This window comes from Peromyscus leucopus, chromosome 16_21 (assembly GCF_004664715.2).
Source record: "Peromyscus leucopus breed LL Stock chromosome 16_21, UCI_PerLeu_2.1, whole genome shotgun sequence".
Classification (NCBI taxonomy): Eukaryota; Metazoa; Chordata; class Mammalia; order Rodentia; family Cricetidae; genus Peromyscus; species Peromyscus leucopus.
Window position 1 is genome coordinate 21,509,876 of NC_051084.1, and position 18,404 is coordinate 21,528,279.

Here is an 18,404-nt window from a genome sequence, read left to right on the forward strand (position 1 = left end):
GGGTGTGTGCTTATGCAGTGTCCTTACCCACTGAGCCACCTCCCCAGACCTTAGGAAACTATTTCTAAGTTTTCTGTCACCTGTGATTTCCTTGTATAATCTACATGTGGTACTTGACACTAGACTTGGTGTGAGGGAGTGGATCCGTCACATGGATGGCTTCACATCTGTTCTTGAGTTTGCCATGGTAGCATCTTTGACATCACAGTGGTTCAAGGTTCTCCCTTGTGGTGAGTTGGAGTGGAAGGAAAATGTAAAGTACACTCTCATCTGGATTGGAGACAAGTGACAGAAAATGACAATGACCATGGAGTTGGTAGTCATAGTATTGACAGAGCTACGAGAGAAGAAAGGCTGGTTCAAACTAGCTAATCAAACTCTCAGGACCTGGGGTGGGAGGTGGCTCAGTGTTTAAGTACTTGTGTGGAAGTGAGAGGACCAGAGTTTAGATCCTCAGAATTCATGTAAATGACAGGTGGTTATGGTGATAATTCCAACCTTGGAGATGGAGATAAGGGATCCTCAGAGCAAGCTAGCTGTGGAGACTAGATGTATTAGTCATTTCTGGATTTGATTGAGTGAGCCTGCCACACTGAATAAAGTGGAAAAGCAATCCGGGGTGTTTGCTGGCATCAACTTCAACCCAGACATCCACATGCAAGCACACTCACATGTGCCTCCATACATGCACAAACATACATCACACACACACACACACACACACACACACACACACACACACACATACACATACACACACACACATACCAAAAAAGGGGGAAAAATCCCACGACCTGATGTGACAACCTCAAGCCATTTAAAGAAAACATCTTCCACAGTCAGAGAAGATTCCATTAAAAACTAGACTCTAGACTCTATGTTTGGTTAAGAAGTAGCAAATTCTAGAAAATGCTTATTTAGAGAACCAACCAAACTCCTTTGAGAAAATGAGCATAACGATAGAACAGGGCCTGACACCTAGATATGAGGTGATGTGTGATCCTAATTAGTTTTATCAATAAAAACCCAGAGTCAGATATCGAGGGTGAAAGCTGAAAGATCAGAGAAGCAGAGCAGCAGCCACTAGAAACTTCTTACCTCAAGGAATCCTCTGACTGAATGGGGGCGGAGATCCTGTCTCCACCTCCTTAGTGCTGGGATCAAAGACACGCACTACCACTCCCTGGCTCTATTTCTCTTTTAGACTAGTTCAATCTCATGTAGCCCAGTTCATGACCTTGAACTCCTGATCTTACTGCTTCTTCCTCCCAAGTGCTGGGATTAAAGGTGTGTGCTACCACTGCCTGGCTTCTATGGTTAACTAGTAGCTAGCTCTGCCCTCTGATCTCCAGGCAAGCTTTATTTGTCAGAACACAAACAAAACAACATTGAGGTCTAGGTGACTGACTTTCATTCATTGTTGGGTGCTGGGACTTGACTAAATGTTCTCTCATAGTCCTTTTGTTGAAAGATTGTCCCCACTACTGGAAGATGGTGGCCTCTGAAATGTGGAGATTGTTGTCTCCTTTGGAGCATGCTCTTATAAGGTATTTCTCCCTGTTCCTGGATCCAGACATGGGCAGAGAGCTCAGCTGCATAACTGTGTGGTGGTGTTTGTCCTCACCAGAGGCCCCCATCAATGGACTGCTTGATCTCAGTGAAACTGAACCAAACCAGCATCCCATTTATAATGTTAGTTGTCTCAGATGTTTCCCAGGAGGATGCCTCTAGAGGACACTTCCATGCTTCATCTGCAGGAGGAGCTTCAGAGGATACTATCTGCCTCTAGGCACCTCTTCCCTTATGGCTTCCAAACCACAAGCTGTGCTGGAGATTAGGCACAGACCAAGTGTGAGAACCTGGCTATACCTTAAGAGAAAGGAGATAGTTTGCCAAAAGCAACCGCAGAGCTGAGGCTATTTCTCAGTGGATGAGCGTTCCACTGATGTGCACAAAGCCATGGGCTCTTCTCTAGCAACGAAGATAAATACTGCAGATGTGACTTTCACATCCACACAGGAAGTAGAGGGAGTATAAATTAATCCTAGAGCATGCAGGAATACACACAAAACGTAGAGTCTAAAGACAGATTTATAATGTCAAACAAATTCACATCTAATGTTCTATATTTTGTATTGGGAAGGGCCCCAGTCAAACCTAATGGCATACTAAAATACACAGTTTTCTAGACACATTTAATTTTTTTCCAGAAAAAAATTATATGGGTTAAGTCATAAAGGAGTACTCTAACATATACTCATGTTTAAATTACATATCATTAACTATGACAATTAAAAATCAACTGTACAGGATCTGACTATGAAATGGTCACAAAGAGTACCCAAAGAGTACCAGTTACTAGATCACCTGAGCTGCATCTCTCCTCAAAATTACAATGTAAGAAATGAGGTCTCTCCACACAACATTTAAGCTACACGATCATCCCACTTACCCTCACTTGACCCACGAAGGCATTGGCCTCTTCCTCCAGCACGGAGAGATTCCTGGGCAGATAGGGATCGAACACGGGAGCGTTGTCATTGACGTCTGTCACCACCACGTTCACAGTGGCAGTGGAGGTCTTAAAGGAAGAGAGAAGAAGACTGTGAGAGGCAGGGGAGCTGCTGTCACTGGGGATTTAGCCAAGGGTCCACCGGGGGTTTTCTCTATCTGGAAGGCATCTTGGTCCTTAGCTTTCCAAAGAAAAAAGACACAGAACATTAAAAGAATCAGCTCGAAAGCCTCAAACAACTGAAAAAAAATGGGGAAAGCCAATGCTAATATTAAAGTGCACATGTCTTCCTGAGAATGTCAAGTATTTCCTGGAGGCTTACCTTTCAGGTGATGCCACCTTTATTTAATTCACATTTATAGGTAGTGAGCATTTGTTTATACACACAGGAACCCTTTTATCCATAGATATACTAATATATATATATATATATGTATATATATATATATATATTAATCCTGTAGTTTTCATCACTTATGTGTTTCACTGTATAACTATATATATATTTATATATACTATCAAATAGTATTGTATATAAATAAATATTTTCATGCAAAGTAATACTGCCAGAATATATTACCTTAATAAGTTTCAATGTTTATATTTAAACCAAGAATTTGAGCCCCATGATGATGATGATGATGATGATGATGATGATTTTATTAAATTATTATGGAAATTGCTGTGTTTAGGTCCCCAGACAATGGCATTAGTGTCAGGTAAGCTAGCCATTTTTGTGGATGCTCTTTTCTTACAGGGACATCTTGGCTTAGTGAACCAGACAATGTTTATAGAGGTCTTGGTATCAGTAAGTTTGTTGTCATGTGTGACTTGAGCGTGAGCCTCCATCTAACCTTGGCCTCTCCCTCACCTCCGTCTCAGTGTGGGGTGGGTTACAGGAGGTAAAGAGCAAACACTGAAGGAAAGAACCCTAACTTGCAAGGGGAAGCATATAGTATGCTATGATATTAAAATGCTTAATTACAGGCCACTGAAATATAAGAGGAACAGAGAGGATAGAAATCCCATGAGAGATTGGTACAAGATTTGTTTAAGAAAATATGAACACATTGAGCCCTGAAACCAGAGAAAAAGAGTTTCTACTAACACTAACGTGTATGCAATTTGCAATGAAACTAGATACAGAGCATGAACTGTAGTGGGTGACTCAATGGATGCTGTGTGGCAGTCAACAAGTAAAAAGAGACCAACTAGGGTTCCTCAGCTGCCAGAATGGAATGGCCTGGTAAATGTCTGTGCGTTCTGCTGAAAACAATGTAACTCCTCATTTGACTGTAGGAGTAATGATGCCTTACCTCAGATTCAGTCCCAGCTTCTGAGACTTGTATTTTAAACTCTCTCTGCTTTAACAAAATCAAGAGCATTCTTCCATGTAACTTTATCCTAAACCTCCATGTCTATTATATAACATCTTCAGCTGTCTTTAGAACTCCTCATGCATCAAAGAGAGATGCTGGCCATGGGTGGCTTGTTTATTTGAGTCCTTTGGTGGCTTACTCTTCCATAATTTAGAGCTACATGTACATGATTTATATGTATTTAATGTTCAACTAAACTTTGATTTAAAGACATGAGGATAGTCACAACAACATTTTGTAGCCCATATGTAGAAACTAACCAATGCCCATCCATAGCAGATATTTATAAGGTGTTTATGCATATGATGACCCAATGTCATGAACAACCCTGTAGTATAGTTCTGGAACATAAGGTTGAGGGACAGAAGTCACACACCATCACATGTAGTTACAGGATTTCACTGACATCATCAAGAGCCCTACACACTGAATGGAGTCAACACAGGGCAGTAAGAAGGAGAGCTGGAGGAAGTACTACATCACACAAGGGTTAGATAAGTACCCAAGTATGGGATAACTTGTTTCTTGCAGTGGGCTATACTTACATTTGCTTTCTTACTACAGAAATTCATCAAGCCTTCCAGGTATGGTTTGTGTGCTCTACTCTGTATACATTTCCAATGAAATGGTTTAATTTTAGAGATGCAAACAAACAAATACACATGTGTGTACACATACTGTGGATTTATAGAAAGAAATTAAAATGTTTTCTGAGTAGATGGAGTGCAGGTGTTTTATTTTTCCCTTGTAACATTTATATATTTCTCAAATGTTCTCCCAGAAAGCTACATTGCTTTTATAACAGAAAAATATTTTAACAAATGTTATTTCTTTTCAAGTTGTGTTAGAAATGAAACCAGGTTTTTTTTAAAAATGTGTTTTATAGCAGCAGTATTTCCCAATTTGCCTGAGGGTGAACATGGTATTAAATTTAGCAGTTGAAGCTAAAACCTCAGAGTGGCTGTACTAGAGTCCCTGATATTTCTTCAAGCTCCCTGGACACCTTTATGTCCACCTCTGCCTTTCCTATCCATCTATTATGTTTTTAGATTCTCCCATGGAGGAGTAGGCTTACAGACTCTTGGATCCACTGTCAAAGACTGTGACCTGTGGCTGGTTGATACACAGGGGAACTGAGTCATCACTGAGTGGAGAACCCACACTGATGGGAGCTTGGGCATACTTTCCCATGTTGTTCTGAGTTTTATAGGAAATGACAGAATCCACATTGCTGGGTAATTTCTAGCTTGTGCGTTTCTTAAGAAAGGGACAGCTCTCCTCTCAAAGTGGTGCAGGGGTCAGTACTGCACATGATTCTGGCTCCACTTTACATCTGCTGGCCACACTCTTTTGACCATGTTGATGTAGTCACAGACTGCCTGGTTATAGGGCATGATCATTTCAATTTTTAGATTGGTCAGGAAGATGGTCACTCTATATGATTCAACATGGATCATGTTTCACACTAAGGACAGATTCTAGGTTTTAAAAGTTGATTACCAAGAAATGAACACAGTCTGTGGAACTAAAGGTACGATAAAAGGACCACTTTCACAATTCTGTAAGTCAATTTGTCATATGACACTAACAAATATCAAATCAATAAGCCTAATAAATAACTATTCTTACTGTGAAAATTGCTTATTATTTTCTTTATAGTTGCATCGCTTATAATCCTACTAGTTAGAAGTTCTTCTCTTTTAGTACTAAATACTATCATTGATCACCTTTAGTCTTTACCCACTTTGATTACCTCTGTGATTTTATTTCCAATAATAGATGGATGTTGAAATATATATATTCTGTTCTCAACTAATGAAAGTAGATGTTTCCATAGCAGCATAAACTAATTTTTTTGACTGTGATGGCTCTTAATTAGATATTTGTGTAGCATCCTTGGTTTTCCAAAGTTTTCATGGTCTAGGAAGCAATGTACAATCATTCATACAAAGAAATTCTCGGTTAGAAAATATTACAGTTGAAGGTGTATTATTTCTGTTGCCTGTTATATCATAAACGTTGTTGAGCCTATCAAGCTAATTTCTTAAACTGTTAGAAACTAGTTTGGAAGTAGAATTAAGATGTCTAAAATTTAAGTGCATTAACTGGTAAAATGAATGATGATGCTTTTTTAGTGATGTAAGTTCTAAGTGAAAATATTTATTTATAAACATATAATAAGAGAATGGGTGGGGAAACACATGGACCTGTAGATTGAACCCAGTGTTCTGGACATGCTAGGCAAAGACTATACCATAGAGCTACTACCCCAGCCATCCAGGCTTCTTATCAAGGTGTAAATCCGATATGAAGGAATATGGGGAGGAACTGGGAGGTGAAACAGGGGGTAAACCTTAACCAGGATATATTCCATGAGGAAAAAATCCTACTTTTAATAAAAGAAAAAAGAAAAAGAAGTGAAATATTCTTAAAATAAATTTAGACATAAATGAAAAATAAAATATTTTAAAGTGCAGCGTGGACATTAATTCAGAATCTACAAATAACTCAAAAACAAAAAAAGAAACAAGATTACAAATTACCCAAGTAAAAATGGGCTAAGGGGGAAGGAGGGCTAGAGATTTGGCTCAGTGTTGAAGAGTATTTAATGTTGCAGAGGACCCTGTTTTGATTCCTAGCCTGGCACCTACATGGTGATTCACAACTGTAGCTCCAGTCTTAAAGGACTCAGTACTCTATTCTGACCTCTGTAGGTATCAGGAATATATGTGGTGCACATATATATGTGTAGATAAAACACTCAGGCACATAAAAATAATAAAAAAAATTAAAAATAGAAAAATATGGGCCATGGCTCTAAACAGAGAGCTCTCAAAAGAAGGAATAAAAATGGTTGAGAAATATCTCCAAAGTTATTCAACATCCCTTAGCAATTGAGGAAATGCACATTGACATTCCCTTGAGATGTCAGCTCACCCCAATCAGAAGGGCCAAGATGAACAGAGCTGAAATCAAATGCTGGTAAGGAAGTGATTAAAGGGGACCCCCATTCACTGGTGCGGAGAATCCTCAAAAAGCAGAAAGTAAATCTACTATACAACCCAGCTATACCACTCCCTGGCATAGGCCCAAAGGATCAACATCCTACTTCACAGATGTGTAATCAGCCAAGTTCATTGCTGCCTTTTCAACAACAGCTAGGGAATAAATGGAAACAAGCTAAATATCCTTCCATTGATGAATGGATAATAAAAACACACATAGACATGGTGGATACTATTCAGCTTTAAAAAAAATAAATGAAATCATAAACATTTCAGGTAAGGGGGTAGAACTGGAAACACAGACTGAGAAAACAAAGGCCTTCTTATTTGTGATTCCCAACTCTGAATCTTAAGATGTATTTATATTGCAAGTGCAGATATCAGGAAAACAAAAGGAGACCACTGGGGCAATGTGGAAGCCCACAAAGGTGTCCTAGTGAGATCTGAACTTCCTTCACCAAGCAGGGCTGCATTAGAGGATTGCTTGACCATGTGTGCGGTTACCAGGTGATTGGAAGGGTCTGCACTTGGCTGTGCTAGGGGGAGGTCTTTTGTTCCACCCTTTGGCATTCCTACACAGGGCCCTTTAGATGAGACAGAAGGGGCTGGTGGATAAGGATAAGCTAGTGCAGGCCCTCCGGAGGTTATCCTATGTCTCTGTTTCTCCTCCCTCTATCCTTCTATCTAATATCTCTTATCTCTCTCTCCTCAAGAGTATGCTGTCATAAATTGTGGGAACCAGTCTCCCAGCAGGGCTTCCACAGGGCAGGGGTACAGAAAAGGATCTCCAGAGAGGCAGATAGTAGGACTCAGGCATTATGAAGGCAGAAATAGTAAAAACAAGGAAGACTTTAACTCAGGATGGTGTATCGAGGTAAATACATAGGTAGGGGGGAGGAAGGTTAAATCATACTAGGAATGTCTGCAAAAGCCACAGACAAATATAGTATTTTACAAGGTGATTTAAACACATGCAGAATTCCACACTAGGGAATAATGCCCTCTACCCAGAGCCATGTATTATCTAACAAAACCCTCAGTTCCAAGAATGGGAACTCTCTCTGCAAGTTGTTGGTTGTGGGGTAACCAGAAGATTCCAAAACAATATAGACTATTATCATTGTCCTTTGGTGCTCCAAACTTGAAGATTATACCCCATTGCTGAACACACCACATATTTTTGACACAGGACTTAGAAGAAAATGCACTCACAGAGACCTCAGCATGCACAAGGCCTGCAGCACTGATCATCAGATGGGGTCCTAGAAACTGAAAAGAGAAGTGGACACAGGCTCCCATTCCTAATGCAGAAGCTGACCTGGAAGCCTCTTTAACAAGGACTAGCTCTCACAGGATCAGAAGATGCTATTCAAGCTACCAAGGGAGAAAAGCAATTGGAAGTTTCACCCAGCTGTAAAGTCAATGAACCACAATAATGGCTGGGGTGGGGGGTGGGGAAGTTACTTATAGAACACACAGTCCCTGCATCCGAATAACAAAAAGTTTATTCATATTTTAGAAATTTTTTTTTTGTAAAAATGGAAATTTAAAAGGTTGAGAAAATCAGAATGTGTGACTTAAGAGGTAGATTTTTTTTTATGCCAATAAAACAAGGAAGTAGAAATTCAGTAGTGGGCATACTACCTAGAGAATATTAATGGAAAATATTGTTTTATATTATTATTATTATTATTATTATTATTATTATTATTATTATTATTTTAGCAGCCAGCCTTCATGAAGCTCCAGTATCAAGAGGCAGGAGAGTCTATTCAGGTCACCAAATTTACTCTGTGATTTGGAAAAATCTTCTTCCTGCCATTGAGAGGCTGAGCTGGAGAAACTTTCAAGGGGGAAAACCAAAAACTAGAGAATCATTTATAAAGGTGGGATAGAGAAGAGGTCCATCTGGGACATGGAAGAAAGACTGAGAGGACTGGATGGAAGGCAGAGCACACACGGTCTCCCTCCTCACCCCCTCCCTGACCCTCGGAGGCCCTGTAGATATGGCAGACGCATCCTATGCAAGGGCAAGCTAGTCATAGAGAGAGAACGAGAAATGTGTGATCATCAAATTATATCCATGAACAGATAGTAAAGTTTGCCCAGATTTTCAATCAAATTTTGTTTTAGTCTGATTTTGTTGGACTGGGCATTATTAAGAAATGCTACATGAACTTTCTTAAAAAGACAGAATAAGTGTAAAACCCTTCAAAGGAAAAGGGAAGCATGGATCTGAGAACCTACAAGCTGTTACTGCAAATACTCTCCATAATGTGTAACAGCTTAAAGGCCAACAAACACAAGACGTTCCATCAAAACCTATTCCAGCTACACTTCGGCAAGCTCATAAATAAGTAGCAACTCTAAATGAATATAATTATTAATATGTGAAAAATGAATGTAATTATTAATATGTGAAAAACGACTTACGCCTGTGATGATTAATAAAATCTACATAGCTTGCTGAGGTTTTTTAATTATTCAGAATGAAAACAGAAAAGAAAAAAATGTAAGAAAGTCAAATTAAGTAAAAAAAAACCCTCTTCAAAATTAAAAATGAGAAACACAGTGTGAGTGGTCCTTATTTATCTTCCCATCAGTATTCAAAGAGACAAGAAATTTTCATAAAAAAATTTACCCTGGCAATTTGTTTCCTACAAATTAATTTTAACTTATTTTTTATTCAGTTAAAACTTGACTACCCCTGGCCCATGTTCACTATGCATTTATTTAAAATTCCATGGTTATTAATTTAAAAAATTATTTTGTTATGGCTGCACAAAAGATTTAAGTTAAAAAGTTCAAATAAGAGAAGTGTTATTAGACTACAAAATACATTATGATTGTATTGTATAGTTCGTTCTTCAGGTACTGGCTGTATAAGCACCTATAAAAAAATTTTTCTGGGTGCTGGAGAGATGTCTCAGCAGTTAAGAGCTGGTACTGCTTCTGCCAAGATGCTGACTTCAGCCCCAGCACTCACTGTGGGCAGCCTGTGACATCATAACTTCAGTGCCCTCTTCTGACCTCTGAAGGGAACTGCACCCATGTGCACAACTCCCCATTAAAAATAAAATTCTCTCTCTCTCTCTCTCTCTCTCTCTCTCTCTCTCTCTCTCTCTCTCTCTCCTATCTATCTAAAACAAATTACATAAATGATTGAAATTTTCAAATCAAATACGCTTGGTCAAAAATACAAACATTTCAATATTTTCAATACAAACTTTTGAAAATAGTTCAGAACTTACCCCAAAGCAACACATTTTTAAAGCTGAATAAGATCTTAATGATTAAAGAGTGAGAAGAATCGAAACCTAGAATGGCTGTAACCCAAAGAGCAGACCTGATCCACATGCAAATGACAGAAAGCTCCCTGCTGTAACAGAGTAGCTGTAATAGAAGGCTTGCGTGAACGGGCAGCAGCAGGCTTAGCAGACAGTGTCTGCTCCAGACAGGGAACATGCTGGCTGTTCCCCATCTCGTCCCTTCTCTGAGGCATTTTATTTTTAAGGGTAGGCCTAAAATATCCCCGGTGATGTCACTGCCATTAATTCCCGACTGACATTTTGATTCACCCCAATGCTATGTGTATCCTTTTTTCTACCCTCGTACCCATGGTTGGCCTGAATGTCACTTTACTCTAATTATACCCTTTAAAAAGTTACTTTAATAGTTCCTCCTCCATTTCCTTAGCATCCCCTCTCCATTGTTATTGGCTGGTCAGGTGACTCAGTAATTTTTATTTATTTATTTTGAAATTTTGAAATTTTTTTTTTTACATTCTGGCCACAGCCTCCCCTCTGTCTTCTCCCTCCAGTCTCCCTCACCCACCTTTGTCCCCATCCTCCAATCCACTCCTTGATGTGCTGTGTTTTGTTAGTGCTCCTGGAAGACCTGCCCTTTCCTGGACTCATTGTCTTTAATCAGGGAGGAAGAGGTGAGTTCTTGATCTCCCAGCCCTTGTCTCTGGGCCCTTGGCGCTGAGGCACATCCTGTGCCCCTCCTCCACCCATCTCAGCCCCAGCAGCTGGTCAGCAGGTAAAACTCTTGCAGGCAGAGGGCTCCACCACCCCAGCCACCCATTGGACCCCGGAACCTTCAACCACAAACACAAACAAGGAACCCATCCCCTGGCCCTCCATCAACCATCAGCAGCACCCAGAGGCACAGACCCCACCTGCACTGATTGGAGGAAAAATCAACACCTGTGCCCATAATCACCCCAGCCCAGATGGGTAGACAGTAGTGTAAGAATACATTCAACAACATAAAGAGCAATATGGCACCACCAGAACTTAGTGATTCTACAACAGCAACACCCGAACAACACCCCAATGAAGAGGAAGCAGAAGTAAAAGACCTTAAAAATAACTTTATGAAGATGATAGAGGCCCTTAAAGAGGAAATGAAAATTTTTCTTAAGGGAATTAAGAAATTGAGGAAAAGACAAACAAAAATTGGAAGAAATTATGGTGATATTTTAATTGTGCTGAAATGTGATTTTTATTTGTATGTTAATAAATAAAATTTGCCTGGAGATCAGAGGTCACATAGTGAGGTCACATAGCCATAAACAGGAGTCAGGTGGTGGTAGTACATGCCCTTAATCCAATTACATGGCAGGCAGAGTCTCTGTGTGGTCAAGGACACAGCCAAGTGTGGTGACACACTAGTACCTAGTACCAAATATAGACCTGGACGTCTGTATAGACAGGCAATGGTGAGGAAGTCATGTGACTGGTCTTAGAGCCAATGAGAAGGCAGAACAGGAAGGCAATAAAAACACAAGTCAGATGGGAAGAATCTCCGATCTCTTTGGCTATTACCTCTGTATTTGACTCTGTGTTTCTTATTTAATAAAACTGTTTAGAAATTTGTCTACAAGAAATCAATAATATTTAGTCATCAGATGAGTTGCAGTTTCTTCCTAAAGAGTCTGATGCCTGCACCTTGGTGTAACATCAGCACGCTACAAATCATACAAGTCTCAATATTCTTTGAACTGCATATTTTATTATCTGCATAGTACTTATCAAAATCTTTAACATGTCAAGTAGTTCTTATGGGAAGAATATAATGGCCAGTTATCTCTATTTTTTCTTAACTTTATGAAGACTTTAATATTATTTCAGTATTAATTTGCTATGTTTCATCTTGGTAAATTTTCCTGATGTAAAGGTTAGAAACACACTCTCACAGTCAAGGTGCCACAGAAAGCAGCAAGGTCATTTCAAGGAAACTGGGGTATGATCCTGCTGACCTGGATGACCCGCACCCACTCATTTAATAGGTTCAAAACCGTTTCTAGGCAGCTGTGTTGAGTTGGCAGGCAAGCAGTTGGCTAAAGGAGATGAAACATGGGGCCTGGGGGCACGGCTCAATCTGTGAAGTCCGTGTGTTACAAGCATGAGTAACCTGAATAACAAACTGGGCATGGTGCCACAAGCTTGTAAGTCCTATGGTAGGGGTGTTGAGACAGACAAATCCTCGGGCTCGATGGACAGCCAGCCTAAGCTGAAAGCCCAGTTCCTAAGGAGAGACCCTGTCTCAGAAAACATGGTGGACAGCTCCTGAGTCAAGGCTTGAGGCTGACCTCTGCCTTGTACTTGTGCACTTACACATACTACGATGCTTTGAAATCCAGATATGGAAACAGTGAGCAAAGGGGTTGAAGGAACATAAACAAATGATTTTTAAATCTAGACTCTTGTAGTAGTGATCTGTGCTAGAGGCTCAGGTCAGGCTCTGAGTTCACTCACCAGAGGTTAAAACAGGAAAGAATCAAAGCAAACAAAAACAAATTCCAGGAAGATGAAAAGGCTGGTCTTGAACTCACAGACATCTGCCTGGCTCTGCCTTCCAAGTGCTGGGATTAAAGGCATGCACCACCACCCAGCCCAATTTATTTATTCTGAAAACTGATGATTAGGACCAGAAAAAAAAAAAAAGGCAAAATGGAATTTACCTCTCTAAAATTATGGGCAGCTGAAACTGGAGATCATTAAGGTTTCCTCAGATCCTGAGTGATCCATGTGGATACCTATGGCCTCATTTGACCCATATGCACTTAAAATCTGTCTCAGTCCTGCCTCTTCCAGAGTCGGGCTGAGAGGGGGATGTTCAACTCAGAAAGCCTCAAGTGGTACTCTGCTGCTGCTTGTGACTGACCGCTGTGCAGTGCTTGATAGAGAAAATCTGAGTTCAGGTTCACCATGAGTTGCCATGATAAAAATGGTATGAGTGTGGAACACAAGGGTCAGTTCCTAAAATCAAAGGATAAGATACCAGGAAAGTTTCAGAGCATGGGTTTATCTGTTAGGGACGCCCTTTGAGAAAGGAGCACTTGGCTCAGTGGATAAGGCTCTTGATGTCTGTACCGTGGGATTTAGAGTGTAGGGATACTCTTCAGTTTCTTCAGTATTGCTTTGAAAACCCCTTCCCAGTGACCACACTTACCCCATCTGGCCTTCCGTCTGAGGCGGTAACGATGAGGATGTAGCGGTCGGTGCTCTCCCTGTCTAGCGCCTTCCCTAGAGTGAGAATCCCCGTGCTAGAGGCAGAGAGAGAAACAGAAAGTGTGTCAATGAGCTGTTCTTTTTTCCAAATTGGATATAAAGGTCCCTACCGACCTGGTCACTCCTCTCTCCTCTCCCTCCCTCTCTTCCCTATCCCCATCCCTGTCCCTCCTCCTTCCACTCCCACTTCCTACTTCCATCTCTACCCTTTATACATGTTCACACCTTATCTTTCCTTGTCCCCTCCCCCCATTTCTATTCCTTCCCACAAATAAAAAAAATTGTGTATCTTCTCTTATATATGTCATGAAGCAGAAGAGGGTCTACTGGGAAGAGCTATTTTTGATCATTTTTATCCACTTTCCATAATCCTAAACTGCGTATTAAAGTGTGATTCTAGGACTCTTGCTGAAATCGGAAACAACTCTTTAAAGTTGTTGAGATCCTTACCAATAATAGAAAACTGCAAACCTGAATGAGATCACAGAGATGATTCTTTACCTTCTAGTGGAATAACCAAGCAAAACAACAGCATTATGGTTAATTCATTCCTGGGAGAGACACACAGGTGTTGTGTGTCATCATTTCAAAGTAAAAGGCTCCCTTGTTTCTAGGCAATGTCACAATTCTCAGTCAAGACATTGTCCCTTACAAATATCACGTGAGTGTTTCCCATTTATTGCAAAATGATTCCTATGGAAATGGGAGACAATCTTTCCCTTTGACAAGTTCTGTGAGGAAGCCCTTTGCACTTCACATTTATGGAACTTATACAAAATCAGATAATTCAAAGATGATATTAAATGTGTAGTGTGCCAAATTTTTAATATTTATTTTTATTTTCACATGTATATTTACATTTATAACTTCTGTAAAAGGGATCATATTGTATATTTTACATTCTTTACAACAAATTATAGTTAGTGTTCATTTAATATTTAGATACATACTTATGGATGTACTAGAAATTACATCATTTGCTTATTTTTATGGAATTTAGAGTGACTCTCAATATAAATAAAATAAGTTACAAACAATACTTGAATAAATTCTCATCCTTAGAATTATTTAATTCTACCCCTTACTACCCAGAATAAACATCCCTTTGTATACTTTTCTCCAATGTAATATTTATAACAATTCATTCTCCAAATTAAGTTCAAAATGTCTTTTTGGGTTTTACTCTGGACACTACAAACAACATTTTCACCAAGTACCAACTGTAGGAGAGCATTTATTTTAATGCAATAAACACTGAGATAATTAAAAGCAAACTAAGTATAAAACTTAGTTTGCTTTTAATTGATAAATAGGCTTTGTTTTAACCTAAATGCTTCGATTCTGAGAGTGGAATTTATATGATACTCATTGCAAAGGGCAGTGAAAAGAGTCGGGGAAAAATGGAATTCCAAACTCATTTGGTTGATTTTTTTTTTTTTTTTTTGATGATGCCGACTTTGGAAGCTCTCAGAGCATATGGCAGGACTGTGAAACACTGACTGAAAACAGTTTAGTCCAAATAACTGAAAACCACTTCCAGAGCACATTCACAGTAATCAGGTTTGTATCAACGCTCTACACCGCAGATGCCTCAGGTAATGTCATTCTGCAAAAACATTCAAAGAGAAAAGTAAGGCGGTTTTGGCTTTTCAGACACACTTAGAAACAACTTAAGAAATGGGAAGTCTGTCAACCTAGGTGTGGTACAATGAGAAAAAAATGGATTGTTCCTGGCTCTGTATTGGGTTGTTACAGTCCTTCATTCCTCCTCTAACTCTCCTTGGGCATGAACTTTGAAAGTGACTTAGCTTTCGGTTTTGTAACAGTTTTTCACATAAATCTATCTTTCCTTGTCTATATGATTATGATGGGAGATAATGTTCTCTCTATGCCTTCTGACTCCATGATGGAGGCAGTTGATTGTGGGGGGATATTTGGAAGGGAGAGTGAAATGTAGTGTCTTTGAGTATTCAGAGCAGAGAGACCAGTCCGTGGAAAATATGAACATCTCTCGTGGTAAAGCTGGCCTGGAGGAACATTCTCACCAACAGGCAGAGGTCACGAGGCAGGAAACACTGTCTGCATCAGGAGTGCAAAAAATTCTTTTTTTTTTTTTTAACATTAACATTTAATTGCTTTCTTTTTTTTTTTTAAGATTTATTTATTTATTTTGTATAGAGCATATACACCTGCAGGCCAGAAGAGGGCACCAGATCTCATTACGGATGGTTGTGAGCCACCATGTGGTTACTGAGAATTGAACTCAGGACCTCTGGAAAAGCAGTCAGTGCTCTTAACCTCTGAGCCATCTCTCCAGCCCCCCCCCCCAAATTCTTTTGTATGGTACATCAGCATTGCTTCTGATAAAAATCCAACAATAGTGCTGCTTGAGTTTTTTCACAGGACTGAAAACATGGCTCAGATGTGAAGGCAGTGGATGTGGTGAAGGAGACAATTCCAAAATAGCATCTCCCCACCTCTGTGGAACAATCTTTTGTATACTGTGAATATGTATTACTCTCATTGGTTAATTAAGAGCTGACTGGCCAATGGCTAGGCAGGATTATTGGGGCAGAAAGAATGCTTCGAAGAAGGGCAGAGTCTGAGGAGTGAAGAGATGCAGATGAAGCAGATGGACATGCAGTTCTGAGATAGGTACCAAGCCACATGGTAGAATGTAAATAAAATGTAGGTTAATTTAAGATGTACCAGCTAGTTAGTAACAAGCCTAATCTATTGGCCAAGCATTTAGAATTAGTAATAAGTGTCTGTGTGGTTATTTGGGAATAGCTGGCAGGACAGAGCTGACCTGGGATCCCAATGAAAAACTCTGCCTATACCCCACAGACCTTCAAAGCTTTAAGCAGCCAGAGTCAGACCCACATTGGATGAGATTATAGAAAATTGTCAAATATTTACAGACTCCAAATGAAGATACAACAAAGAAAAATGTTAACAATCATGGGAGAGCATTATGGTGATTTTGTTTGTTTATTTCTAGTCTCCTGGTTCACATTGGTCTTAAGCAGCCATTTTCAATCTGTGAGCCATGACCCCCTTGGGGGTCAAATGACCCTTTCACAGGGGTCACATATCAGATACCCTGCCTATCAGATAATTCATAACAGTAGCAAAATTACAGGTATGAAGTAGCAACAAAAATAATCTTTTTTTTTTTAAAGATTTATTTATTTATTATGTATACAGCATGTATGACCAGAAGAGGGCACCAGACCTTATTACAGATGGTTGTGAGCCACCATGTGGTTGCTGGGAATTGAACTCAGGACGTCTGGAAGAGCAGTCGGTGCTCTTAACCTCTAAGCCATTTCTCCAGCCCAACAACAAAAATAATCTTATAGTTGGAATCACCACAAGACGAGGGACTGAATTAAGGGGTCACAGCATTAGGAAGACTGAGAACCACTGATCTTGAGAGTGTAAAGAGAGAATTCACTCTCTGGACTCTGTTATGAGGGACACACTGATAACTCTTTCACAAGGAATTGTGGCTGTCTTATTGAAAGTTTGTCAGCTGCAGTAAGAAATATTGTACAGCATTTTCCTTGCTTGAACTTAGAACTCACTCAAGGAAGAAAAACACTGGGTGCTCTTTAAAACCACTGAAGGTACAAAAGAACCTGAAACCTGAGGCAAAGTACATCCTACCCTCAAGATCCTAGAATACAAACCCAGTACACAATTTCAGGTTGACCTGATCATTGCCAGGCAGAATGGAATATCCAATGTACAAAACTGAGGGTCCCAGAATGAATTATGTCTATAGTAAAGTTTCAGCAAAGGTATCAAAACCATTCAACTGGAAAAAATTATTTTAAACCAGTTATGGTGTGAAAACTGAAATCTATATTCAATAGTGTAAAGGATACTACTTAAGTATCTGTAATAATTAACTTCAATGTATTAATTGTATCATTATATGATATAAAACCAAAGGGGCCTCATATGGCAACATCAAGGACAATATTTATGACTTGGATTCAGCAATGGCTTATTGGATAAGATGCCATATACACATGAAGCAAAAGAAACAGTAATTCTATTGGACTTTGTCAAAAGTACAAAATTTTGCATCAAAAAGCACTATCAGTGTTGTGAGAAGCCAATAAAGCAGAAGATACTGTTTTCAAATTCTATATCCAGCAAGCATGTGGCTTCAGAACTACCAGAAACTCATGCCACTAACCAGGATGGAACCAGTTAAATGTAACAAAGGATCAGAGCAAATGTTTTCTCAAAGAAAGTGAGTAGAGTAAGGGGTCATGAAGAGGTGTTCAAAGTCATTACTTACTCTTGCAGAAAATGCAAATAAAGGGCACACAGAACTATCACTTCACACTCACTGATAGTTATAATCAAAGAAGAAAAACCATAGTAAAAATATTTGATACTAAGTGTTGGCAACATTATGGGGGAAATTAGAATCCTTATCCATTGCCAGTGAAAATGAAAAATGGTTCAGAAAATCTTATAAATTGGTGCTGAGAATATAAAATGATTCAGACCCTAATGAAAGCATTTAACAATCTCTCAAATATTATAATGCAGACTTACAATATTCCCTAGCAATTCTGCTTTTGAGTATATAGCCAAAACCAACAAATTATGTACTTAGAAACATATAAACACAAGTGTATTCATCACAGTGTCGAAAACCAATAGGAATAAATATAATTCAAATACCTGCTAAGGAAAGAGTAAACACATTGTTGTTCATGTGTATAGCATAATAGTGTGCAGATAAAGCAAGGCGGATCATCTATTCCTGCTAAACAGAGATATGAGAGGGGCCAGACACATGTTACCTTCCTGTCCACTGTCATTTTCTTCTGGTTTTTGTTCTCAGGAATCGTGTGTGTGTGTGTGTGTGTGTGTGTGTGTGTGTGTGTGTGTGTGTGTGTGTGCCTGTTCTGTGTACTTCAAGTAAGTGAAAATAAAATTATATGATAATTTTGGATTTATTATACTG

General features: G+C 39.4%; 1 protein-coding gene across 9 annotated transcripts in view; it reads right to left on the reverse strand.

The window, feature by feature from the left end:
• Positions 1 to 18,404, reverse strand: part of Pcdh15 (protocadherin related 15) — a 1,398,279-nt gene that overhangs the window by 205,827 nt on the left and 1,174,048 nt on the right. For all 9 annotated transcript variants that reach the window (XM_037199986.1, XM_037199987.1, XM_037199980.1 and 6 more), the window contains 2 exons: positions 13,356 to 13,449; positions 2,453 to 2,581 (listed from right to left, as the gene is read on the reverse strand). In XM_037199986.1, the coding sequence (XP_037055881.1) occupies positions 2,453 to 2,581; positions 13,356 to 13,449 (223 nt within the window). The remainder of the gene's footprint in view (positions 1 to 2,452; positions 2,582 to 13,355; positions 13,450 to 18,404) is intronic.